The sequence below is a fragment of the Polypterus senegalus genome, chromosome 12 (assembly GCF_016835505.1).
Source record: "Polypterus senegalus isolate Bchr_013 chromosome 12, ASM1683550v1, whole genome shotgun sequence".
Taxonomy (NCBI): Eukaryota; Metazoa; Chordata; class Cladistia; order Polypteriformes; family Polypteridae; genus Polypterus; species Polypterus senegalus.
In genome coordinates, this window is record NC_053165.1 from 159,319,273 (window position 1) to 159,344,728 (window position 25,456).

The window sequence follows — 25,456 nt, forward strand, 5'->3', positions numbered from 1 at the left end:
CGTTCTTTAATTCCATGGCTTGTTGCTGCTCTCATTGTACAATAGCAGACATTTCTGAAATTGTCGATTTTCTCTTTTCTAAGAGCTCTGTTAAAATGTTTTGGGGACCTGAGCAGATCAACATTCCTGAGACCTTCATCGTTCTTTATTTTCAGATACTGTATGATGGACGGCAGTTGTTTTGGCTCATTTTGTATCTCATTATTGTTTGGCTGCTAATTAAGGAAAAAGAAACAATTGAGGGGTCTGAGTCTTCAAGAGCAAATCAATTACAATGAATTCAAAAGAAGTTAATTAGCAGCAAAAGCAGGTCACTCATTAAGAAAAGGGTTAGAATGAAAACCTGAAGCCACAGTGGTCCTCCAGGACCTAACAAACCCAGGGAGTCAATCCAACTAGCCCTCAACTAGCCCTCAACTCACCACAAGGAAATCAAACCGATGTTGTCTTTTATCGTAGGGGCAGATCTGTGCACATGAGAGTGGACAACCCATGACTACTCATTTGAAAGTACAGTAGAAAGCATATAATGCAACAGCGAGGAATACGGAACGCACGGGTATTGTGGACCTCACAAACAGATGAGTCTTGTCTGTCTGATGTCTCACGTTTTAAATAATATAACAGAATGGAAAAAGAGAAAAGGGCAGAGATTGTGGCTGAACTCACTGCACCAGTGAACCCTTCGTACAGCTCTGGCTCCATCAGGCATCACAGTAGTGGCTGTCAGAAAAGGGAGGACATGAATATGCGGGAAAGTCATCCCTAGATTTGTCACACCCAGTGACTTTCAGTCCCGCAAGTTTACATGGCCTGGCGGCGAGATCTGACAAACCCCACGGCTAGAAGTCACAATGTAACATTGGCTTTTAACATTTTTAATAGTGAAAATCACAGCAAAAAGTAGGGCTCAACTTTAGGTGGAGTTATCCATGAATGAAGACAATCGCACAGGTTTATTAACTAAAAGAAATTGTTTTCATTTTTACAACAAATTTCATACATAAAAAAAAAAAAAAAAGATTACAGTTCTCAAAAATACCCAAAAGCACTCTAGTCCACCGTCTCTTCCTCATCAGACTGTTTCCCCCATAACTGTACGTTTCCCTCCATTGCAGTAAGAAGTTTCGACTCCCGGGGGTGAAAGGACAACGACTGAACGACGCCACTTCCAATGGAAAAGGCCAGTGCTAGGGAACCCTGGGAAAGAAGAGAAGGAAGGATAATTAACATTTGTAAATACCCCGAGTGGTCAGTTAACTACAGTAGGTCCTTCTGTCCAGGAGTGGGTATGAATTCTTTTTCATAGCTTTGAGAAAGTGTGCAAACATATATGCTGTGGGTATGAATTATTTTTCATAGCTTTGAGAATGTGTGCAAACATATATGCTGAAGTTTATAACACACTGGTGAGGCCTCATCTGGAGTCCTGTGTGCAGTTTTGGTCTGCAGGCTACAAAAAGGACATAACAGCACAGGAGAAGGTCCAGAGAAGAGCAACCAGGCTGATTCAGGACTACAGGGGTTGAAACTGAATGTCAGTAAATGTAAAGTACGACATGCAGGAAGGAAAAATGTGAGGTCTGAATACAAAATGGGGGGTCTGACGAATTGTGAGGAAAGATCAGAAGAGCTGAACCTTCTCAGTTTAAGAAAAAGGAGATGAAGAGGAGACCTGATGTGTGGACTACAAGTCCAATGTGTGCTTTATAACACACTGGTGAGGTCTCAGCTGGAGTCCTGGGTGCAGTTTTGGTCTCCAGGCTACGTAAAGGAAAAAGCAGCACAAGAAAAGGTCCAGAGAAGAGCGACAAGGCTGATTCAGGGCTAAAGGGGAGGAGTTATGAGGAAAGATGAAAACAGCCGAGCCTTTACAGGAGATGAAGAATAGACCTGACTGAAGTGTGTAAAATGATGAAGGGAATCGAGATGGTGACTTTGAAATGAATTCATCAAGAACACGGGGACACAGCTTGAAACTTGTGAAGGGGAAATTTCACACAAACCTTAGGAAGTTTTTCTTTACCAAGAGAACCAAAGGCACTTGGAATAAGTGGACCAAGTAGTCTGGTGGACAGGAGAACGTTGGGGGCTTTGAAAACTGAAAATTAAGCGGATGGGAACAGCGAGCTTTGTTGGGCTTGAACGGCCTGCTCTCGTCAGTTTGTTCTTGTGTTCTGATTCCTTGAGGGGTTTCTGCTTACTGACCCGACAGCCCACGTTTTGGGCCAAACCTTACATTCCACCATCCTGCCCTTGCTGTGTGTAAGCTTGACCCAAAAAAAAAAAAAAGTCAAGTCAAGAGTCAAGTGCCTAATTAAAATGAACAAACGTGGCTATACATATTGGGACCCTTTCACTTAAACAAAAACCTCCTCACAGTTTTCCAAGTTCAGTCCTAGGCAGACAGACGTTGGATTTTATATGTAAATATAAAAATAGTGGCCTACACATGTTGGTACCCAGATTCTCGGTCACCAACGAACTCGGCCTTCTTCTTATAATTAATTTGAAAGGAGTGCCTGGGCCTCAGTAAGCTTTACAGACATTGTAAAATCACAAAGGCTCACCTCCACAAGGTCCCAGAAGTACACCTTCCCATCTTCTGAGCAGCTTCCCACGTGAGTGTCTTTGTCCGAGAAACAGCAGTCCAGCTTGTACTTGCTGTTTTTATGGCCGGTGTATCTAAGCCCAGGAGGAAACATACGCAAAGATAAAAACAAAATGGTGGAGGGGCTCCTCGAGCTTACCCCTTTATGAGGGCAGAGCCAAAAACAGGCAACCAAACAACGTCACGCGTAAAGATGGCACCCTTACTCTCCAAGGAGCTCCCCTGTGTCTTTGTCGATTAGCCGTAGTGTAGAATCCAAACTGGAGGAGAGCATGCACTGGCCATCTTTACTGAAGCTCACACTTGTGACTGGACCTGGTGAGACAAAGAACGAGAGAGAGTGTGGGAGAGGAAGAGAAAAAGAGAGAAAGTGAAAGTAAGAGAGAAAGAAAAAGAAAGTGAGTTTGAGAGACAGTAAGAAAGAGAGTACGAGAGAGTTTGAGAGAAAAAGAGAGTGAGAGTAAGAGAAAGAAAGAAAGAGGGCACAATGAGGAGCTTTGAGAACTCAACTGCTCAATTCCCCTAAAAATCGGCGGTCACCAAAACAACAACAACATTTATTTGCTGAGCACGTTTTCCTACAAGTGGTGTTGCTCAAAGTGATTACAGGATGAAGAAAGAAAAGTTTATAAAAAATAGAAATATGATACCGAATAATAAAGAATAAAGTACGGTCTGATGGCCAGGAGGATAGAAAAAAAAAAAAACTCCAGGGGCTGAAGAAAACAAAATCTGCAGGGGTTCCAAGGCCACAAGACCACTCGGCCAGCCCCCCCGGGACTTCTGCCAAACATAAATGATCTTAATCAGTCTTTATGGTTTTCAGGCTTCACGTGAAAGAATTTGATGATGATGATGGTCATGTCCATCCATCAATGCAGGGACTGCATGGTGCCCTGATCAGGTGAAGACGACACAAAGACTCGATGGCTGCTCTTGTGTCTGTTCGTTCAGCCTGTGATAAATTGGCGCCTTGCCCTGGGATTTTTCCCAATGCCTGCCGGGATTGGCTTCGCTTTGCCAAGAGCTCACTCTGGATGAGCGTGTTTAGAAAAATGGATGGATACTCAATATGCGCTCCCATGTTAACATGTGGCGCTGAGGGTGGGCTAAGGGATTGTGGCCTACAGAACTGTCACACTCCCACCCATAACAGCTGCCAAGGTGCAGAAACAAGAAAGTATGAGATGCTATAAACCCACGAGACACCCATTTTAGCTTGTGTACAACAAGCTCCTCTGTTTTAAGGTCTCAAGTGCCTGAAACACTTACTGTCAATGAAGTCGGAGAACAGCTGCCCCACGCGCAGGTCGTATCGACGCACTCGGCCATCCACCGATCTGGAAAAGCAGAGCGGGTTTTCAGAATCAGTGGTCGGATGTACAGAAGGGTGAGAGTCGAGGAAAGCTCCCCGATACAATCTGCCCGAGTCAGAGATGAAAGGCACACAAACCCTGTTAGTATCTCCTGCTCAGACACTTGCAGACTGGAGACGCCGTCTTTCGCTTCGTCCATAATCTGTATGGGCTCTGGTCGACGGGACCGCGTGTCCCAGCAGCGAACAGAAGAGTCAATGGAGCCTGGAAGCCAACAGTGTGAGAAGAATAATATTAACATTGACAGCCGTAAAGGCCAAATCACAAGTGTTCACTACATTCATTTTGTTTTTCTACAGTGTGAGCCGTGGCAGGTTGAGCAACTCGCTCGGGATCGCAGAGCGAACCAGTGGTGGGCTTACAGTCCATTCTCACCTGAGATGATGACGGAGGCCTCCTCATTAAAGCGGACACAGTTGACCTTCTGTGAACGGTGAGATACAAATACTGGCGTCAGCGGCGTGACTACAGAGCACGGCGTGTCTTGTTACATGTGCTTGGCACTCACCCCTGCGTGGCCCCTGAACTTTCGGATCACCTGGCCGCTTGCCACGTCCCACAGGATGACCGTCTTGTCAGAGCCACAGGAACACAGCTGGCTGTTGTCAAATGACCTGCAGAGTGGCAGAGAGGAGATGGTTAGCAGCACACGGTGAGAGGAATCTGGCACAGCTGAACGGTGGGGGGGTCTGAGGTAAACGGCTGTGCTTGCAGGGACACCAGTGAGGTGGTCTTGTTGGACCAAGGCCAGGTGACAAACCTATGTGCTAATTTCTTCCTCAGGCACCCAAAATCAAGCGCTGGTGTAGACCATTACTTCCATATCACGGTCATTTTCTTTAGGATTCTGAGTAACTGAAACCCTATTCCGGGTGTGGCGGGGGGCTCTGAAGCGTCGGTGTCACCAATGAAATTTGAGCTCTCTAATCCGAATAAAGGCCTACATGGCATTTTAGAAGTCGAGATTATTAAAGTGCACGTAAAAACGCGTCATCGGGGGAGTCTGAAGTTCGATTGACTTCTAAGGGTCACGCGCTCAGAACACACTTCATGGTATGCCACGCATTCCCAGCATTCATTTGACGCGTCCTCTGAAATGAACACGACATGTACCAGCAAAAAAAAAAAAAAATCAGGGGGGTTTATGGGGGTGCAGTGTGTTCAGGTTGGAACGTGACGTCGGGGTCTCAACATGTGACGGAAAACCGCTCTGCAGATCCTACAGGTGTGTTTGATGAACGGTTCGATGTGGTGAAGCAAATCATCAAACCTAAACGCCGACATACAAATGCATTTGTGGTGCTTTTATATTCGGGCGTCGCATATTCCCCATCGTAATGACGTGATGCATTTTAAAGGTCTCACACGCCATCTTCTGTGCATTCTTAACTTTTTTTTTTTTCATCAGAATGTACGGCAATGCATTTGAGCCACAGAGAAACAAAAATTAGGGATACGGTGAAGAGGGTCTGTTTTGTGATTAAAGTGGAAATTCCGGCTTTAATCTTGAAATTTCTTGCTGTGGGCTGGCAACCCTGCCCAGGGTTTTTTTTTTCTGCCTTGTGCCCTGTGTTGGCAGGGATTGGCTCCAACAGACACATCCCCCCCCATGTGACCCTGTAGTTAGGATATAGCGGGTTGGAGGATGGATGGACTAGACCAGGGGTCCACATCTCCGGTCCTGGGGGGGCCACCGTGGCTGCAGGTTTTCCTTCTAACCCTTTTTTTTAAATGAGTGCCCTGTTTCTGCTGCTAATTAACTTCTTGGGAATTCATTTTAATTGAATTGTTATTTTAAGGTTTGTTCCCCTGAATTTCTTCATCGTTCCTCTGAATTGCTTCAGTTCTCTCCTTAAATGGCACCCAAACAGAAATGAAATGTGAAGTGAGGGTGTCAACAGAAGACCAAATAAGTCAGGGCCTCAAACTCCAACCAGTTGCTGAATGAGGCGCCGATTCTTGTTGTTAATTAAGCCCGTTCTTTAATTCCATGGCTTGTTGCTGCTCTCATTGTGCAATAGAAAAAGAGAAAATCAGCAATTTCAGAAATGCTAAGAGCTCTAGTAAAATGTTTTGGGGAGCTGAGCAGATCGACATTCCCGAGACCTTCACCTTTCCTTATTTTCAGATATCGTATGATGGTCACCAGTTGTTTTGGCTCGTTTTGTATCTCCTTATTGTTTAGCTGCTAATTAAGGAGTCTTCAGGAGCAAATCAATTACAATGAATGGAAAAGGAGTGAATTAGGAGCAAAAACGGGTCCCTCATTAAGAAAGGGGTTAGGATGAAAACCGGCAGCACACGATGCATGAAGTATAAACAGGGCGCGAACATCTCAAAGTGTCATAAATCAAAGATTTCTTCTTGTGTATCTAAAATTGTAGTCTGATTTAACACATGAAATAAGGAAGAATTTAACTGTTTCAAGGCGGATTGTCGACTTTTGTCAAAAGGAGGGGTTGACGGGGGGTAATCAACTTTAAACGATGTTTTAGTTGGACTCTCTCTTACCCAGAAGGTATGTTAGATTCACGGGTTTGACCGAGATTCCCTGCGCTCACGTGAGTAGAAAGGAGCAAACGACAGCAACAATGGCATCGACGTCTGCTGAGGGATTGAAGCGAACATGTAAAGCAAAATACTCTGTGGACGACGTTTTGACTTATCAGACTCCATATTTGAGACAAGTGATTGAAACTGCTGCGGTGGGCTGGCGCCCTGCCCGGGGTTTGTTTCCTGCCTTGTGCCCTGTGTTGGCTGGGGTTGGGTCCAGCAGACCCCCGTGACCCTGTAGTTAGGATATGGTGGGTTGGATAATGGATGGATGGGTGATTGAAACTGAATGTGAGGTAGCAGCATCAGCTGATCGTGGCGCTGAGCGGGTCTGTGTTGCTGACGTGCCTATGGCAATGCTCACCTGGGAGGACCACCACTTACAGTGACAAGAGGTACAAACCAGATGATAATGCCGGGCAACCAGCACTGCTGCCCCCGTCACCCCGCCTGGGAGCCGGTGTGCCCAAAGCACGCAGCAACAGACATTTTATGTTCATTTCTGTGTGAAACTGCTGCTTTGTGTTTCAGAAAACTCTGTTTTTTGGACAAAAATATTCAGCCCTCAAAGTGTTAAGAAAAGACGCAAAACCTGCTTCCCCAGAGAGACCAGACTTACCCATCCGCATCCAGCACTTCATACCCATGGCCGGTGTAGGACTTCAGTAGAATCCCCCGGTAAGGGTTCCAGAGCTTCAGGGACTTGTCGCTGCCACAGGTCAGACAGTAGTTACCATCCACTATCAACGTGAAGGACACCGCAGTTATGGAGACCATGGAAAGAGAAGAAGAACAAGAGGACAGCTTGTTTAGTTAGCCAACAGCCAGCTCATCCCCTACAGTAAGTCCACTTGGCCATCTTATGAAAAATAAAAGCTGGACCAGAAGGAATGGGAAGTGTGGACGGGGAAATGGAAAGACTGAAAAGGGGCCAAACTAAGAATAGTCGATAAAACAGGCCGAGGTCTGAACCTGCACGGCCAAAATCCCAGCCCCTAAATCAAAGTTCAAAAAATAAATAAAAAATAAAACGAAGCCGAAAAATTTCTAACTGCCTATCAGCCTTTTTCTACTTCTCTGATCACAAGCAGGTCTTTCGAGTTTTATTCAGACACCCGGTAAATGGCTGAACTGCCCTGCCATCGTAAGGAGTCGGGACTGTTGACACCAAAGGCGCAAGTCTGAAACAAGGGAGGAACATTACAAACAAATAAACAGATAAATAATCAAATAAATAGATGCAACGTGAATTGTGGCAATAAATAAATAATAACTGCATGATATGTGAGCATAAATAATTGATCATCGGTGCTCAGATTTATCAAGTGTCCCGGAGTCAGAACTCTTAAGAAGGCAAGTAATAGCATTTGATCCGTCGTCCTAATTTAGTAAAGCCGTCCTAACTCACCAGAAGCTTCCAGAAGATGACATTCAGGCAGAAATCGACACACACATCCTGAGAAAGGCAGAATGTTCTGGAAACACAGAACATCGATGAACTCATAAAAACACATTGATTTGACAAAGATGGAATAATATTCGTAACAACAAATTTGGTATGTCCTCAGGAAGGAAATTTGTTTTTTTACAGAAAGCTCAATAACAAAACAAATAAATCATATATATATATATATATATATTATATATATATATATATATATATCTACTAAGTTTATTACATAGAAAATCACACGGAAAATCCTGGACCATCGAGAAGTGCGTGAACTGATGACGTGAAGAATCGTCTTCGTGCCGAACTGGAATCGTCCCGCCAAAAACCAAAGTCATCCAGACGATCTGGATCTGCATAATTAGATCTGGACCACCCTGTGTGTGTACGGTGGGATGCAAAAGTTTGGGCAACCTTGTTAATAGTCATTATTTTCCTGTATAAATCATTGGTTGTTATGATAAAAAATGTCAGTTAAATCTATCATATAGGAGACACGCAGAGTGATATTTGAGAAGTGAAATGAAGTTTATTGGATTTACAGAAAGTGTGCAATAATTGTTCAAACAAAATCAGGCAGGTGCAGAAATTTGGGCACCACAAAAAAGAAATGAAATCAATATTTAGTAGATCCGCCTTTTGCAGAAATGACAGCCTCTAAACGCTTCCTGTAGGTTCCAATGAGAGTCTGGATTGTGGTTGAAGGTATTTTGGACCATTCCTCTTTACAAAACATCTCGAGTTCATTCAGGTTTGATGGCTTCCGAGCATGGACAGCTCTCTTTAACTCACACCACAGATTTTCAATTCTATTCAGGTCTGGGGACTGAGATGGCCATTCCAGAACGTTGTACTTGTTCCTCTGCATGAATGCCTTAGTGGATTTTGAGCAGTGTTTGGTCGTTGTCTTGTTGAAAGATCCAGCCCGGCGCAGCTTCAGCTTTGTCACTGATTCCTGGACATTGGTCTCCAGAATCTGCTGATACTGAGTGGAATCCATGCGTCCCTCAACTTTGACAAGATTCCCAGTCCCTGCACTGGCCACACAGCCCCACAGCATGATGGAACCACCACCATATTTGACTGGAGGTAGCAGGTGTTTTTCTTGGAATGCTGTGTTCTTTGTCCTCCATGCATAACGCCCCTTGTTCTGCCCAAATAACTCAATTTTAGTTTCATCAGTCCACAGCACCTTATTCCAAAATGAAGCTGGCTTGTCCAAATGTGCTTGAGCAGACCTCCAGCGGCTCTGTTTGTGCTTCCTCTTCATCACTCGCATACAGCATCTCCTTGTGTAAAGTGCGCGAATGGTTGAACGATGCCCAGTGACTCCATCTGCTGCAAGATGATGTTGTAGGTCTTTGGTGCTGGTCTGTGGGTTGACTCGGACTCTTCTCACCATTCGTCGCTTCTGTCGATCTGAAATCTTTCTTGGTCTGCCACTTCGAGCCTTCACTTGAACTGAGCCTGTGGTCTTCCATTTCCTCAATATGTTCCTAACTGTGGAAACAGACAGCTTCAATCTCTGGGACAGCTTTCTGTATCCTTCTCCTAAACCATGATGGTGAACAATCTTTGTCTTCAGGTCATTTGAGAGTTGTTTTGTGACCCCCATGTTGCTACTCTTCAGAGAAAATGAAAGGAGGAGGGAAACTTACAATGGACCCCCTTAAATACTCGGATTCACCTGTGTATGTAGGTCAGGGGTCACTGAGCTTACCAAGCCAATTGGAGTTCCAATAATTAGTTCTAAAAGTTTGGGAATCAATAAAATGACAACGGTGCCCAAATTTATGCACCTGCCTGATTTTGTTTGAACAATTATTGCACACTTTCTGTAAATCCAATAAACTTCATTTCACTTCTCAAATCTCACTGTGTGTGTCTCCTATATAATATATTTAACTGACATTTTTTATCGTAACAACTAACAATTTATACAGGAAAATAAGGACTATTAACAAGGTTGCCCAAACTTTTGCATCCCACTGTGTATATATATATATATATATATATATATATGCTAGCTTTTACCCGCAACTTCGTCCGCACAGGACTCCGTTTTAATATACTTTTTTTTTCGGAAATATATATATGAATTTATAGTTACTGCCCGTCACTTTCTTCACGTGGAACTTCTGACGCCGTGGGAGTGTAAATATTTAATTGCTTTTTAGAGGATTTCCTCATAAACAATATTTTTTGTTTCTTTATTGGGCGGCACTAATATTACCAGGCTCGTGGGTGAACTTACACTTGAGCAAGCGACGTAAAACTGACCGTGGGAGAAACAATCTTCCCTTAAATCTACGCCAGCATATTTCAGAGTTTGGCCCTGAGACTTATTTATGGTCATGGCGAAGCATACATTGAGGGGAAATTGCAGTCTCTTAAATTCAAAGGGGAGGTCATTGGGTATTAGAGGAATGCACGGCTGTCGCTCACTTTACCGTCAGGCAGAAACAGAAACATCTCCTTCCTCATTCCACGCATGTGCGCCGTGTCGGTCGCAAAGAATGCTATTTTCCACACAAACGTATTAGAGTGTCCCAATTCACCCCCTTAGGGATGGAATTTCAAAAAATCCTTTCTTAGTGGTTATCCATGTCATTATAGGAATGCACTGTCAAACTTTCAGCCCTTTAGGTCCAACGGTTTGGTCTGTGCGTTGTCTGTCAGTCAGTCATGGAACTGTTTTATATATATATTTTTAATGAAACAACTAATTAACGGAAAAGAAAGAAACCTTGTCACTTGGTTGTTTACAGTCCCAGTGAGGCACCATACATTGGCATGAAGAAGCCCCCGTAGAGTTTCTTGACATACTACTGCTGAATAAATCATTAGCTAAGAGTCCTCAGGATGAGTGCATCAAAGAGAGGATGTGCAGCATGGTTCACAATGGCACTCAGTTTTGTCTTCATTCTCTCCTCCGCTAAGACCTCCAGGAGGTCCAGAGAGCACCCCATAACCAAGCCTGACCTTTTAATTAGCTTGTTGATTCGGCGGGCTGCTCTTGAAGTTATGTGACCAGCACAGCACACTGGCCATCACAGAATTACAGAAGATGTGAAGGCTGTCACTTACTACCACATTAAAGGGATGCAGTCACTTACGAATAAAGAGCCTGCCATGCCCTTTCTTCTCTAGTTCCTCATTGTTCTGAGACTATTCCAACCTGTCGTTGATGTGGAGCCCCTGTACATCCACTAACTAAACAGTGAGCGGACGTGGTGTGGTGAGAGTCAATAAGCAGTTCCTTGGTTTTGCTGATGTTAAGATGGAGACGATTCGTTCTGCAGCAAGAAACCAAGTTTTCCGCCGGACTCATTTCTCTTATTGATGAGCCCTATTGGTGCAGAATCACATGATATGACCTGCTGTTATAGTCTGAAGTGTCCAGAAAGAAGAGGAAAGGGGACAGCGCTGTCCGTTTGCGGTGTTTCAGTGTTGTCCACATCCACATCTGAGACATATGAGGAGACAAAGCAGGCAAATCTGGGTGGACGTTATCCGTGTGTTTGAGTTAACTCGCATACTGCACGAGGGTCCTGGTTGGAGACTGTGAAAATGTGGGTACCTTATGTGTATATGTATTTTCATTCTTACATAGTTATCAATAGAGACTGTATGGAGAAGAAAAAAGGAAGATCCACGAGACACGATTGCGTCCAACTAGGCCAATTACAATATAGTAGCATCTCATTTTCTAAGCCCGCTTAATACGCTGGCGAAGTAAAATAAACGTTTGCAGACCTACCGTTGAAACGGACGGCTCGGACAGCTCCCTGCTTGCAGTCGACAGTTCGCAACAACTTGCTTGGCATCTCCGCCTTTTCTGGCTTCGGTTGTGGGAATGCCATTCTAGAGAGTTCTTTATTAAAATAAATAAATCAACTTTATGTTCCCATTTAGCATATAATGAAGCTGGCGCGGAGTTTCCTCCTTCATGATTTTATTAACAGTGTCATGCGCAGTGTGCTCGCACGGACCTTGACGGCTCTGAACACTCGTGCTCCTACTTCCGGCACAGGGAGGAACCAATGACCTGCTCTCCTTGTTTCCAATCGGAACCTATCCGCCGCCCGCTTTCGTAAGCGAACAGAGAGACACGGTGAGAAAAATCCAAAAGGTGGCATGTTGTATGTGAGTCAAAAAATGTCAAATTGATTTTATAATTGCACGTTCAAGATTAATAAATACAGTATACAGTTTGGTCATTTTACCGGTAGGAATTTTTCAGCACGGAAGCGGAAGGGCGGGTCTTAATGTCAGCTGGACGTACGGGAGGCGGACGAGTTTCCACAAACGCGTTGGAGTGCCTGGTGTGTGTGTTTGAATTTGAATTATCGAGTCAAAATGTCTTCAAACAACATGAACGATCCTCGTCGACAGAACAAAATCTTCAGGTGAGTTGAAAAGCAGGTTTTCCAGTTCAGTGACGCTAGCTGTCTATCCGTTGTTTGAATTCGCACTTTGCGTTCGATTGATCCGCTCTGTAAAGCAGGGGTCACTCGTTCAGTCCTATAGATACACAGACACACACACATCTATATATATATATATATATATATATATATATATATATATGATGAGAGAGAGAGAGAGATTAGCATACAAATGAATGTAACGTTGAAGTAGCAACTCTGATTTAACATTCAGCCTCATTTACTCCTGTGTCTGCACTGCTCATCACTAATTTAAGTATTTGGATACAATTAAAGGAGTAAACTGCACAGGAAAGGGTGAACCAATTAATTAGATACATAGATAACTTTATTCATCCCGTCTGGGAAATGCAAGGGTCCAGTAGCTCAAACACATCAGTAAAAATTGTTAGAAATGATTATTAAAGCAAGGAGAGCAAACATAAAGAAATAGTCAAAAGTACAAATGATCAGTTGTTACATTGATGAAAGGTTGATTGTTGGGTGAGAGAGAGAGAGGTTAAGAGCATGCGCAGATAGCACCACATGACGAACCACCGAGCGCAGCGGGTGGCCGACACCTCAGCACCGCACAGGAACAAGTTGGAGGACCTGCTTGCAGGGCTGGGTGCAGATTAATGTCTTGCCCAGGACGAAGCAATCACAGGTTACGGGCCTGGCTCAATGTAGTAGAGTCACTTCTGGGACTGAAATACTACATATGGCAAAAACTGCAAATGTCTGAATTTTGTTTACATGTAAATATACTAGCACGTATTTCAGAAAGCAAAACTGGAGAAAAAGACCCGCTAAACATTTTGATCATTTAGAAGTAAGACTGAAGTTATTATTCGTGGAAGGAAAACACGCAGCCACAGAGGGAACTTGTAACCCCTGACCTGCAACACCTGGCTGTAGGCAGAGAGCAGTGCTGGATGGGATGCTACTAGCTTATCACAAAGTGGCACCAATGTTTTTCCAGTTCATTTAGCATTTATAGAATGAGAGGTGAAATGCACACAAATGTGGGGCTCTACAGCAGACCTTATTTAAACATCATGGCACCATAACCCTTGTTTGCTCGTCATCTTGTTGCTTTTAAAGGTGTGTTAGGTTAGGCTTTCCTATGTGTGACTAGACTGCCTCAAAGTGTGGAGAGGTGTATCTGTGTTTGACATGTTAACGTGATGCTTTTCTGTCTCATTTTAGGTACAAGCCCCCAACAACAGAAAATAACCCCACTCTGGAAGACCCAACCCCTGACTACATGAATTTACTTGGGATGATTTTCAGCATGTGTGGCCTCATGTTGAAGGTACGTGTGGATTAGTGGCTGAAGCTTTGTGCTCTTGACCCCGAGTGTTGAGGTACATCTGCCAGGCTCCAGGTCACCGTGGGGCCCCTTACTGTGAACAGCTGTACTTCTAAAGCACTTTGGGAAGGGGTTAACTATAGAAAGTTACTGCAGTGAAACTGGAAAGTTTTAGGCCCCTTCGCTTTCACACTTTATTGTGTTGTAGGTTTAATTTTGAATTTGCCATTTTCAACCATCAAACTACCCTCAGTGCCCCATAATGACAAAGTGATAACATGTTTTCAGAAAGGTTTAAAAATTTATTAAAAATCAAAAGGTGAACTTTCTCAATCATAGAAGTATTTAGGAACTCCTGCTGTGGCACTCCATATTATGCTGCGGTCCATCCTGTTTGGTTCAATTCTTTTTGAGATGTGTCAAACTTGATTGGAGTCTCCCACCAGTGTCCAGTTGAACTGATTGGGAATCGTTTTGAAAGGCACATGTGGACCTCCCCCAATTTACACTGCATGTCGGGACAAAAGCCACGCCATGAAGTCCAGGGAACACTTTGTAGATCTCTCCAGTCAGATTGTTGTGAGGTGTACAGAAGATCAGTTAATTTCTAAAGCTTTTAAGTGTTCCAAGGAGCAAGTATGGCGCCAATAATAGTTTACAGAGGCCCACCCATACTCTGTTATGGTGCTTTTGAGGGTCTGCAAGGTGGAACGGAATAAACAGCCCAAATCCAGGGGTGCACAGCTTGTAGAGACTTGGCCAAGAAGACTCAAAGCTGGAATTGCTGTCAAGGGGCTTCTACAATGTCCTCAATGAAGGCTTTTTAATTTGTAGTGCCCTTCGCATTATGTTCACTCCCAGAAAAACAAACCAAAAACTTGAAATTTTTGTTTTCCCACAGTAAGAAAAAAAATGTCATGCTTAACAGAAATGTGTAAATACCAAAACATCAGTATACATACAGTAGGAAAGTTACGTCTGGTGTCCACTGCTGTACTGATCATGTCCTTTGTGTGACGTATTTTTGAAACAGTCACCAATGCAAAGCCTGATGTTGCAATCGGGACAGGAAGCCTGTTTCTTTATTTGCACATAAGAGAGTAGAATTTCAGTGCCTGATCCGCATGTTCAACATGCCCCTTGTTGTATTGTCAGAGGTGGCAAAAGTACACAAGTTCTTTACTCAAGCAAAAGTACAGATACTTGCATAAAAAACAAAGACTCTGGTAAAAGTACAAGTACTCATTCAACTTTTTTACTTAAGTAAAAGTAAAATAGTACAGGCTCTGAAATATCAAAATATAAAAGTAAAAAGTAGTGTTTTGATTTGGGAAGATGGTTCAAGGGGTTCTTTAGAATAAGTGGGCAAAAATCAGAGAGAAGAGGTCCGATACTTCAATAAAATTTACTTATTCAATTATAACATTTAAATACATATAATGCAGTAGCGATAGATTATAGAAACAAGTATGTGCTTACAGTAATATATTAAAAGACACAAACTTGTGCTTATCAAAAGACCCAGAGCCATCATCCTAGACCAGTAGACTGAGGGAGCCCGCATGTCAGTCTCGTCAGAGGATCAACTCGTTAGCCTAGTCAAAGGTACCGGGCGGTGCGCGCATTCCCCACGGTTGAGCTTCCAAAGAAACTGAGGGCGGAACCTTCCCTTACATACTAATTGAGTGTCCTTGCCCCAAAGGCGGCTTACGTGCAAGCAGTGTATACAGAAGTGATCAGTTTCAGTACACACCCTTCCACGGGACACGGTATTGTTTTTCTTCTACTTGGCCCTGACTGAAGCAAGTGCACGGTACTAGAAGACACAGTAATATGCTTACATGTGAAAAAAAGCCTCTCGAAGTGAAAAACAACTCCTTACATAGTCTTGGCTGTATCTTTAGAACATTCCCGGCTGTTTTTCCCAAAACATTAGTCTTTGCAGCTGGCTTTGAGTTGGAGCGACCAACGCCCATCTGCACTCCTGATTCCCTTCCTCTCTCTATTTCACCTTTGCTTTTTACAGAGAAAAATCCTTCCATTACAAGTAGCTTCTTTAATAACGATTGTACAAGCAGTTTCTGTTCAGTGCCGACTGAAAACTCACAGTATATTAATACAGCTTGAAAAATATCAAATCACTGGGAAAAAGATCTCTCAATTAATATATCAAAAAAGGAGTGGAAAATAGCAATGCCGAGAATTCACTCGAGCTCCATATGCGCAAAGCATACAGTTATACAACTTAAAATTATATATCGAGCACATCTGTCTCGCCTAAAACTCTCTAAAATATTTCCAGGGTTAGATCCAACCTGCGAACGCTGCAATCAAGTCCCAGCCTCACTGGGTCACATGTTTTGGGCCGACTGCACTAAACTAACATCATTCTGGACCAAAATGTTCAATTACTTTTCAGACAGCCTGGGTCTCACAATCCCTCCTAACCCATTAACAGCTGTGTTTGGGGTTCTTCCAGATGAGCTTAAAGTGGAGAAGGACAAACAAACTGTGACTGCATTCACTACACTATTGGCACGCAGACTGATTTTGCTAAACTGGAAGAATCCAAACTCTCCTTTTAAGTCAGTGGGAAACCGAAGATATATACTATTTGAAATTGGAAAAAATCAAATACAGGGGGTCCTCGGGTTACAATGTCGCAACATACGACGTTTCGAGTATACTCACTGATGAAGCTGTTATAATGATTTAAAGGTAAAATGTTCTGTTGTAATCTACTCTGCCAGTTGATATAGTTAACAGTGCATACAAACTAATAAAAACTATGATACCCAGAAGTCCTTCTGTAAACAAGCAGACCCTTTTCAAAGACATTTATATTCCAGACATCTGTTCCAGTTGGAACTCCGGTTGGTCGTAACAATAAGCGAGACCTAGAAACGAAGGACAACCCAATATATGGCATTGCTACCATCTGTCTGTCTAAGTTCATCTGCAACCCTGAAACAGCCAGTCCTGCTGTGTATATTCTTACGGATAGTCTGGTCACCCTGGGCAGGTTAAGAAAATGGATGGATGAATATTCAATTCTGAGAGTGTTGGGTTTTGTTTGTTTTTTTCCCCCACCCAAGCTCCTTTAGTTCTTTTCCATTCCTGACTTGTTGCATTTTATTGTTTCTGGAATAACTGATTTATTTTTTATTTTTTTGCTTGCATTGCCAGCTTAAGTGGTGTGCCTGGATAGCAGTCTACTGTTCTTTCATCAGCTTTGCCAACTCCAGAAGCTCTGAGGACACCAAACAGATGATGAGCAGTTTCATGTAAGTTTATTGATTCAGTCATCGTTTATATTAAAAAAAAAAAAAAAGAATTACAAATTAATACAGAAATGCCTTTAGGTGTCCAGTAAAGGGTCCTTCTGTCATAAAGGCTGTGTAAGCCTGCACTGTTAAAAGCTCGGGGTCCTAGAAACTATTGAAATTGTCAGAAAAAAAATTGTAATACAGAGTCTGCGGTTTCGTTTTGCGGATGTGCGCACAACACCCGTCTGTCAGCGGCTACGCAATTTTCTCTCTTGTTTGTTATTCCTCGGTGGTCTCACTTTGGCAACGGAGTCGCTTTCTTTCAGCTTCATGCTGTAGCCTCACACTTCTTTCTTCTTCCGACTCGTTGACTTGGGGTCGCCTTGCCGGCTTTTTGAGCTTCATGCTGTAGCCTTGCACTTCTTGGCTGGACAGACAGACACACACACTTCCATGCGCAGACGATATATATATATATAAGGTTGAGGTTGTGAAATGCTGAACGCACCCCAAGGAGACGTGGTTGCTCCTCTGAAACCCCCTCTTAAACAGTGATACAATAGAAACAAATTGTGTTTTTTTTTTTACCTCATCTTTGCTTGATCAGCTGCTGCTGCTGTGCCACGTGATCTGCATCTCGCATGGCACTTGAAACATTTAAAAGCCTGTACAGCAGCTGTCTTTGTCTTTTATTTCCGGCCCTTGGTGTGGTTAAATGTATTGGCACAAAGTCTCGTCTTGCAGGACGCGAGTTCTTCATATTTTAGTTTAGAATTTAAAAACAGAATAAGAATCTGAAAATCAAACAACAGCACATTAAAGTCCAATAAATTCTGAAAAGAATGATACCAAACACATGGTGGCGCAGTGGGTAGCGCTGCTGCCTTGTAGTTAGGAGACCTGGGTTCACTTCTTGGGTCCTCCCTGCGTGGAGTTTGCATGTTCTCCCCGTGTCTGTGTGGGTTTCCTCCCACGGTCCAAAGACATGCAGATTAGGTGGATTGGCGATTCTAAGTTGACCCTACTGTGTGCTTGGTGTGTGTGTATGCCCTGTGGTGGGCTGGCGCCCTGCCTGGGGTTTGTTTCCTGCCTTGCGCCCTGTGTTGGCTGGGATTGGCTCCAGCAGACCTCCGTGACCCTGTAGCTGGGATATAGCGGGTTGGATGATGGATGGATGGATGATACCAAATATATATATATGTAGGTTTTAAAATAAGCCCGATTTAAAGCGTGACAAAGTCACATAAAATCGTTGCACTTTTAGGCTTAGGATTTTATATATAGAGAGTAGATATTCACAATTCAGGAGGCTGCAAGTTCCACTGGTAGATCATTTTTATAAACCATAGCAGGTTCAAATTGATTACACCTTCATGTATGTCATCACTGTTGTCATGATTAGGGGTTGTGCAGTCATAAATGGAAGAATGTAGGAACTGCAAGTACATGGGAAAGATGGTGGACCATTTCACTGTAGAGCACAAGCTTGCACACATCCATAGTCGCTCACTCTGGGCCATTTAGCCCAACCTGCCTGTCTTTGGGATGTGACAGGAAAACCCATACAGACAAATGGAGAACACACAAACTGCACAGACACTGCATCCTCACCTGGGACTCTGGAGTTGTCAAGCTGGAGTAGTAACATCTGCACAAATTTTCAATTTCTGACACAAAATCTCTGATGGATTAAGGTGAGTGCTGTGATATGTGTGCTGAGTGTTTGTTTCTTTGTGGAAAGTGTTGATGGGGCCCTTACATTTTAGTCACTAGGGGGCTCTACCCCTTGCTCACTTCGCTCGCCCACCCCTGGGTTTGGTTTACCGGATATACAATTTAAAGAGATTGTTATTTTCATGGGAATTGTTACATCTGCATTATTTTCACATTTACTTTTAAACTTTTGTAAAAACAATATTTAAAATGAACTTTTGTTCAAGATCGCATTGAATTTTGATTCCGTGTTTGGACTTGCATCGTGACAACACAACGTATGACGGCCTGTGAGTGAATATCGTTTCATTCTCTTTAATAAATAAAACAACTTTCTCGAATGTTTGTCCCTGCTCTTTCTTCTTCGCTTAGTCGTTGACGTGTCATCTAGAACGTAAAAAATTATTGTCCTGATAAAATGTATAAGAGCTGAGTGTGCAGAAAATGTGTCTGACAAAAGCATTCACACGACTGAGGTTAGATGACCGTGATCTTGTTTGAAAAGAGTTGTAAGTAGGGCGTGACTTGAAAGAATCTCATGTTAAAAGTCTCCGTCTCACAGGACTTCATACCGCAACAACGTTTTTGGAATCTTTTAATTCTCACTGGCAACACGAATTAGACGATCTACAAGACTCCAACTTAAAGTTTAAATTTGAACAATACACTTGATCTCTTTTCACTATTCCGTTATTTCACCGAGTAATAATTTCCGTTTGTTTGCGCTAATGCAATCTTTCCTATACTTTTTTTTTTTTTTGAGACTTTGGAATTTTCAAACTTCCATCGTCTCAACGTTTTTGAATTCTTTACGACGTTCTACTTTGTCATCTACTCTGTGTCCTTTATTTCCAGCCCTGGGCCTGGTTAAATCTTTCTAGCGGGACGTATAACGCTGCTCGCGTGGGGAGGCTGAATGCACACTAAGGAGATGCGCTCGGATCAGCTGCTGTCTTGCTGCCGGCGAGCTGTGTGTTCTGCTTGCTGTGCTGCGCATCGATCATTTAAAAGCCTGTACAGCAGCTGTCCTTTTGTCTCGCGGGACATTGAAGTGTCTACGAAGAAGATCACGCCTTGTCTCACTCCTAAGATTTTTTTTATAATAGAGAGATTTGTGAATTTTAACTGATGAGCAGGTGTACAATTTATTTATTAAATACCTCATTCTTATGTTAAACATGTCATTTAGTGTTGGCTCCAACATGCCTGAAGTGAGCTCTTGAAAATAATTTTTGGGGACATCATGCTTACCCATAAATTTATAATACAGGCACCTATTCTGTCTCTGCCTTGAATGAATATACTTGGTTTAAACTTGTGGTGCCTGGGTAGTCTGGCTGACTAATTTTATTGTTGCCTAATATTTAGTTTTGGAGAAATTCCTGTTTTATACAGATTACCATTAATATATTTTTCAAATTTATTTACAATGGATTTTGTGTTTTAGGAGAATTTCTATAGCCCTTGCAAATAATATTGTAGTCTTTCCCCAGATTTTGAGAAGCCAGAATCCTAATTTTGAATGAAGCAGTGTTTTGATTTGGGAAAATGGTTCAAGGGATTAAAACATAAGTAGGCAAAAATCAGAGAGAAGAGGTCCGATACTTCAATAAAATGTACTTATTCAATTATAACATATAAATACATATGAATGGGTTATAGAAATAAATATATATGCTTAAAGAGACAAACTTATACTTACAATAACATACATACATACAGTAACATGCATCAAAAGACCCAGAGCCATCATCCTAGACCAGTAGACTGAGGGAGCCCGCATGTCAGTCTCGTCAGAGGATCAACCCCGTGTGCCTTTTATCAGATAAGACTGGGCGGTGTGCATGTTCCCCACGGTTGAGCGTCCAAAGAAACTGAGGGCGGAACCTTCCCTTATATACTAATTAGGTGTCCTTGCCCAAAAGCGGCCTACGTGGAAGCAGTGTATGCAGAAGTGATCAGTTTCAGCCTACCCCCTCCTTCCACGAGACACGGCATTTGGCCTTGACTGAAGCAGTGCCTAGTACTAGAAGACACAGTAATATGCTTACATGTGAAAAAAGCCTCTCGAAGTGAAAAACAACTCCTTACATAGCCATGGCTGTATCTTTAGAAAATTCCCGGCTGTTTCTCCCAAAACATTAGTAATGCAGCTGGGTTTGCACTGAAGCGACCAACGCCCATCTGCTCTCTTGATTTCACCTTTGCTTTTTACAGAGAAAAATCCTTCCATTACAAGCAGTTATAGTGTGGCACTGTGGAAATTCCCAGAGGTGTTTATTTAACTTGAACCTCTGAAAAACGTTTTTAGTTCACATAAGACAGATAAGTGGTACTTTATTTGTCCCAAGGGGGGAATATTTTAACAAGTAGATGGCAATGACCAACAATGATTACCATTAAAAGAAAGCTGGTTGTGCAAGGGCCTACTCGTGTGTTATAACCAAAAATGAATAATGTAATACAACATACTTTTTTTTTTTTTTTTTTAATTTAGAAATGTTCTTACTTGTTAGTCTTTTTTTGTGTTCGAGGAAAGAAATTCTTGTCAAGTACATTGGACCTCCAGTAGAGTTTGGTGAATGTTTGGTATTTTGAACCACCATAAATTCCACAGAAAATAAGCCTATTTTGGCAATTATAATCATTTTTTTTTCCCTTCTATAACTCTTACAGGGCAGTTGTCGACTTACACATTGGGTTGAGTCAGATGTCGACATTACCCACCACTACCCCAGATGTCGATTAATCAGCTGTAAACGTCGAAGTTATAGTTCACCTCAATTTGCTATCCGTATACTGCTAGCAGTGCGTGTTTCGCTGGTGCTGCTGTTTTAAGCGTCTGTTCCTACATACTGTGACAGCTGTCAGCGACTCCTGCTTGGCTGATCAAAGGTGCTTTGCAAACTGCCACAGGGGTCAAAGAGTGCAGCAACAGATGCCTAGAACCGCAGTGCCAGTGTAACACATACTGCAAGCCGTGTAATGTGGCAGTGCACGCCATTGGCTGCTTCTACATTGACATACCTTGCAGGACTATGCCGTGTAATAGGATGTGACTTCACATGGCGTAGACCAGTGTTTCCCAAACTCGGTCCTGGGGACCCCCTATGGCTGCAGGTTTTTGTTTCAACCAGATTCCTAATCGGCGACAACACCTGATAACACTGATCTCATTTAATTAGCTGCCTTTTTTTTTTTTCTTCTTTAACATTCAGAAAAGCACAGCAGCAGGATTTTTTACATTTGTAAGACATTTATAAATATTTCTGCTTTTCTTGATTTCGTTATATTTTGCTCTTTTCTCAGTGCAGTTTTTCCCCCTTCATTGTATCTTATTAATGACAATTTAAAACGAGCAGGCAAACAACACTGAATAATCAAAGGCTGCAACTGCTTCGGCATCAGACCCACTAATTAGTAAATAATGGATTAATTAGACAATTAGAAAACCTGGAAAAGTAGAATGAAAGATGAAAATACTGTTAAAAGGAAAAAAAAATACATTATTCCTATATAACTGCTTGGTACATTTTAATATATATATATATATATATATATTTTAGCAAACTTAGGTTTTCTAATTTCTATATTATTCCCTAAACACAGAACTTGGGAAATATCAGTTCACTTAATTAGCCCAGAAGTTCCACTAAAAACAAGCTGGTTAGAACAAAAACCTGCAGCCACAGGGGGTCCCCAGGACCGAGTTTGGGAAACACTGGTGTAGACGCTCATGGAACATAAAGCACAGGGACATTTGTGATAACTAATGTTGATTTATGTGTGAAGCCATTGCTTTGTGTGCTTTTTAGAAAGCTGAGGCTTTTGGTAAAAAAATATTCATCCTTTGGCCAAAATGGAGAAAAAAAATTTTAGCCCTGAAAGAGTTAAAAATGGCAATAAATCCCACATATGTCCATAGGTAGATTTTGTTTTAGTGTTCATTGCTTATTTACCAGTAACATGTACTTTTTGCCTGCAGGTTATCCATCTCCGCAGTTGTAATGTCTTACTTGCAGAACCCTCAGCCCATGTCTCCCCCGTGGTAGCTGGACTGTCTGGCCATGTTGGGCCAGGGAGACGGAGACCCAGCTTTCCCTGTTTCACACTGGGGCTTTTGTTGGCCTACAGAACAGAACAAAAAACATTCTCCATGAAACCTGACAGACAGATTTTAGAAATTCTAGACTTGGACTACTGTTGATGGAGGCTATGACTGCACCCTCTCCAATTCTGAACGTTTTTAATGTGATTAAAATTCACCCGGCACTGCTCTAATGTAATTTTTCATAGACTGTATCCTTATGATAGCTGCTGTTTGGTCTAAAAGATTAATGTAGTGTAATTGACATATCAGTTTTAATAGTTTTTTTTTTTGCTTGAAAGAAAGTAATGATGACAATGCACTGTTACAGCTGTTCATATGTCTTCTATTATTCAGTTTTGTCAGAATCTCCGATTCTAAATAACTCGTCCTCCTAACCTAATTTGTGTGCAAAGGACAGTTAATTTAATCCATGAAAGAAAAAAAGGGAATTCGGAGCAAAGCCGAGTGTACATATATTTCCATCATTAGACGTTTGGTTGACCTAGTGTGGATCACTACATCAGACTAATAGATTACACGACACAAATCAATTTTCAAACTGTTTAGAATACTGTAATGTCGTCATTTTGTGGTATAAATATTACACCAGAAAAATACTCTCTTTTTCACTTAGGAATAAATTATTTTTCAGAATGTTGCTACTCTGCAAGGAAATAAATGCAGTTCTTGCTTTTTACAAGTGTGTCCCTCTTGACTGTTTTTGAAAACGTTTTTGAGTTCTGCACGTGCCGACTACCCGTTATGAGTATTTCTGTATTAGACAAGTTAATCCACTCGGCGGAGGCAACAGCAAATGGAGAACTGTATGTTTTGTGCGACTCCATATAGGTATGAACTGTGTTGTGTACAAGACAGTTGCTAAGGATGTGTAACATTTTGAACATAAAACTTTTAACAACAACTAAATCAATTGTAGCTTAAGGGGCCAGATGGTGCAATTTCAATTTCAGGCTTATTACTTTGTGGAGTTGGCGTGTGCAACATAAATCTGGTGTGATGTTTGTGCCAAACATGGTGTTCTTTCAAAAACAGCAAACTACCTAATGAACACTTTAGATTATTTTATTTATAAAAGCACATTTAAAACAACAGAGGTTGCGCCAAAGTGCTGTACAAAAAAAAAAAGCATTAAAATAAACAGAGCAGAATAATTAAACAACCAAGTGTAACATCCACCACAATCCCATCATATACAGTGAAAGACCGAAGAAAACAAGGAGGTCTTAAGCCGACTTTTAAAAACCTCAATCGAGGATGGAGACCTGATGTGCAGAGGCAAATCATTCCAAAGCCGTGGAGCAACAACTGCGAGAGTTTGGGTCTCCCCTCGACTTCGGCCGAGATCTCGGCACAACGAGGAGCAGTCGTTCAGATGACCTGAGTGTTCTTGGTGGCACATAGGGCTGAAGGAGGTCACAGATATTTTGGAGCGAGACCATGCAAGGCTTTAAAAACAAACAACAAGATTTTAAAATCAAAGCGACACCCCACCAGTAGCCAGTGGAGAGAGAGAGGAGCTAAAATGGGGGAGATGTGATTCCTTTTTCTCGACCCAATCAAAAATCAGTATGGTGCAGCCTTAGTTTGTGGAAGACGGACACAACTAAAGACATGAGCATAAAATGATGGTCGTCAATTTCAAACTGTGTTTCCTCAATGAGCTCCTTGAGAAAAAACACATCATCTGAACCAATCTCAGCTGAACAAACTAATTGATCAAAGATACACGGACAGCTTGCCCTGTCGACTTTCGGATAACACGCTCAGTTACTTTGACCACCTTGACTGGACCCTCAGAAGGAATCATCAGACCTCCTTTGTTTTTTAATGTGAGCGAGTGGTAGCTTTGATCATATGATGCTGGTACAGCATCTGTTACCAAACTTGCACGGCACACATCACAGGACAGCTTTCTCAAAATCTACCTGACTTCCCACTGCTTCCTGAAGTGGATTTCTTTGGGAAACCTTCAGAGTTTGAGAAATGTTAACAGCTAACAACAATCTACATAGTTAGTGACTAAATACGTTTAGCCAAAACGCTGTTTGGAGGCTCACTTGAGCACATAAATGCATAACTCTGCCTGCTTAGCCTGGCGTAGCTAAAGTTAAGATTGTAAAAGGATTTTCTAATGGTCAAATATAATCAAAACAATTGATCAGCCTTACCTATGAAATGTAATCCCCCGGGATCTGGTTTGTACAATCCCAAGCAGTACATGCGTGAGACATCTTTATCCACTACTTCACTCCACAGCAGTGCCACTCACAATATGGCGGTGACATTGACGTACGATGCTGTTGGTCATGCGGCGTCTAGTAATTCTATGTCTGTGGTTCTCGTAATGTGCAGCAAGTAAACAAAGGAAGGAATGAAATACGAAACCTGAACTTTCACCCGGAAATATGCAAGAAAAGTTCTACAAGTGTTTCTAATATTCTGCCAATAGAGGTTGCCGTTTAACTTGACAAAGGACTTTCTCACATTGATATTGGAGGAAATTTTTAAAAAAATGTGATTTTTTCAAACTTTTATTGATTATTAAAATCAAACAGCATTCCATACAAATAACTCAGTTTTACAGAAAAAATGTTTGAAGCAAATCAACCCCCACCCCTGGGAAAGAGAGAGAGGCCA

General features: G+C 42.2%; 2 protein-coding genes across 2 annotated transcripts; one reads left to right on the top strand and one right to left on the bottom strand.

The window, feature by feature from the left end:
- Positions 1-857: 857 nt before the first annotated feature.
- wdr83 (WD repeat domain containing 83) lies at positions 858-12,004 on the bottom strand. The gene is made up of 9 exons (XM_039770496.1): positions 11,751-12,004; positions 7,160-7,280; positions 4,496-4,601; positions 4,363-4,411; positions 4,065-4,191; positions 3,884-3,951; positions 2,818-2,926; positions 2,571-2,685; positions 858-1,200 (listed from the first exon to the last, which is right to left on the bottom strand). Exons 1-9 carry the CDS (start codon positions 11,851-11,853, stop codon positions 1,054-1,056), a joined length of 945 nt encoding a protein of 314 aa, XP_039626430.1. The 5' UTR covers positions 11,854-12,004; the 3' UTR covers positions 858-1,053.
- A 117-nt stretch (positions 12,005-12,121) lies between these two features.
- On the top strand, positions 12,122-23,495 carry wdr83os (WD repeat domain 83 opposite strand). Its single transcript, XM_039770497.1, has 4 exons — positions 12,122-12,399; positions 13,627-13,732; positions 16,916-17,013; positions 22,694-23,495. The coding sequence occupies exons 1-4, from the start codon at positions 12,350-12,352 to the stop codon at positions 22,758-22,760; spliced, it is 321 nt and encodes a 106-aa protein (XP_039626431.1). The 5' UTR covers positions 12,122-12,349; the 3' UTR covers positions 22,761-23,495.
- The last annotated feature ends 1,961 nt before the right edge of the window (positions 23,496-25,456 follow it).

Coding starts and splice junctions, on each gene's coding strand:
- wdr83os (XM_039770497.1), top strand. CDS start 12,350: ATGTCTTCAAACAACATGAACGATCCTCGTCGACAGAACAAAATCTTC. Junction 12,400..13,626: donor CGACAGAACAAAATCTTCAG/GTGAGTTGAAAA, acceptor GTCTCATTTTAG/GTACAAGCCCCCAACAACAG. Junction 13,733..16,915: donor TGTGTGGCCTCATGTTGAAG/GTACGTGTGGAT, acceptor TTGCATTGCCAG/CTTAAGTGGTGTGCCTGGAT.
- wdr83 (XM_039770496.1), bottom strand. CDS start 11,853: ATGGCATTCCCACAACCGAAGCCAGAAAAGGCGGAGATGCCAAGCAAG. Junction 7,281..11,750: donor CCGAGCCGTCCGTTTCAACG/GTAGGTCTGCAA, acceptor TCACGTTGATAG/TGGATGGTAACTACTGTCTG. Junction 3,952..4,064: donor GAGCAGGAGATACTAACAGG/GTTTGTGTGCCT, acceptor CTGCTTTTCCAG/ATCGGTGGATGGCCGAGTGC.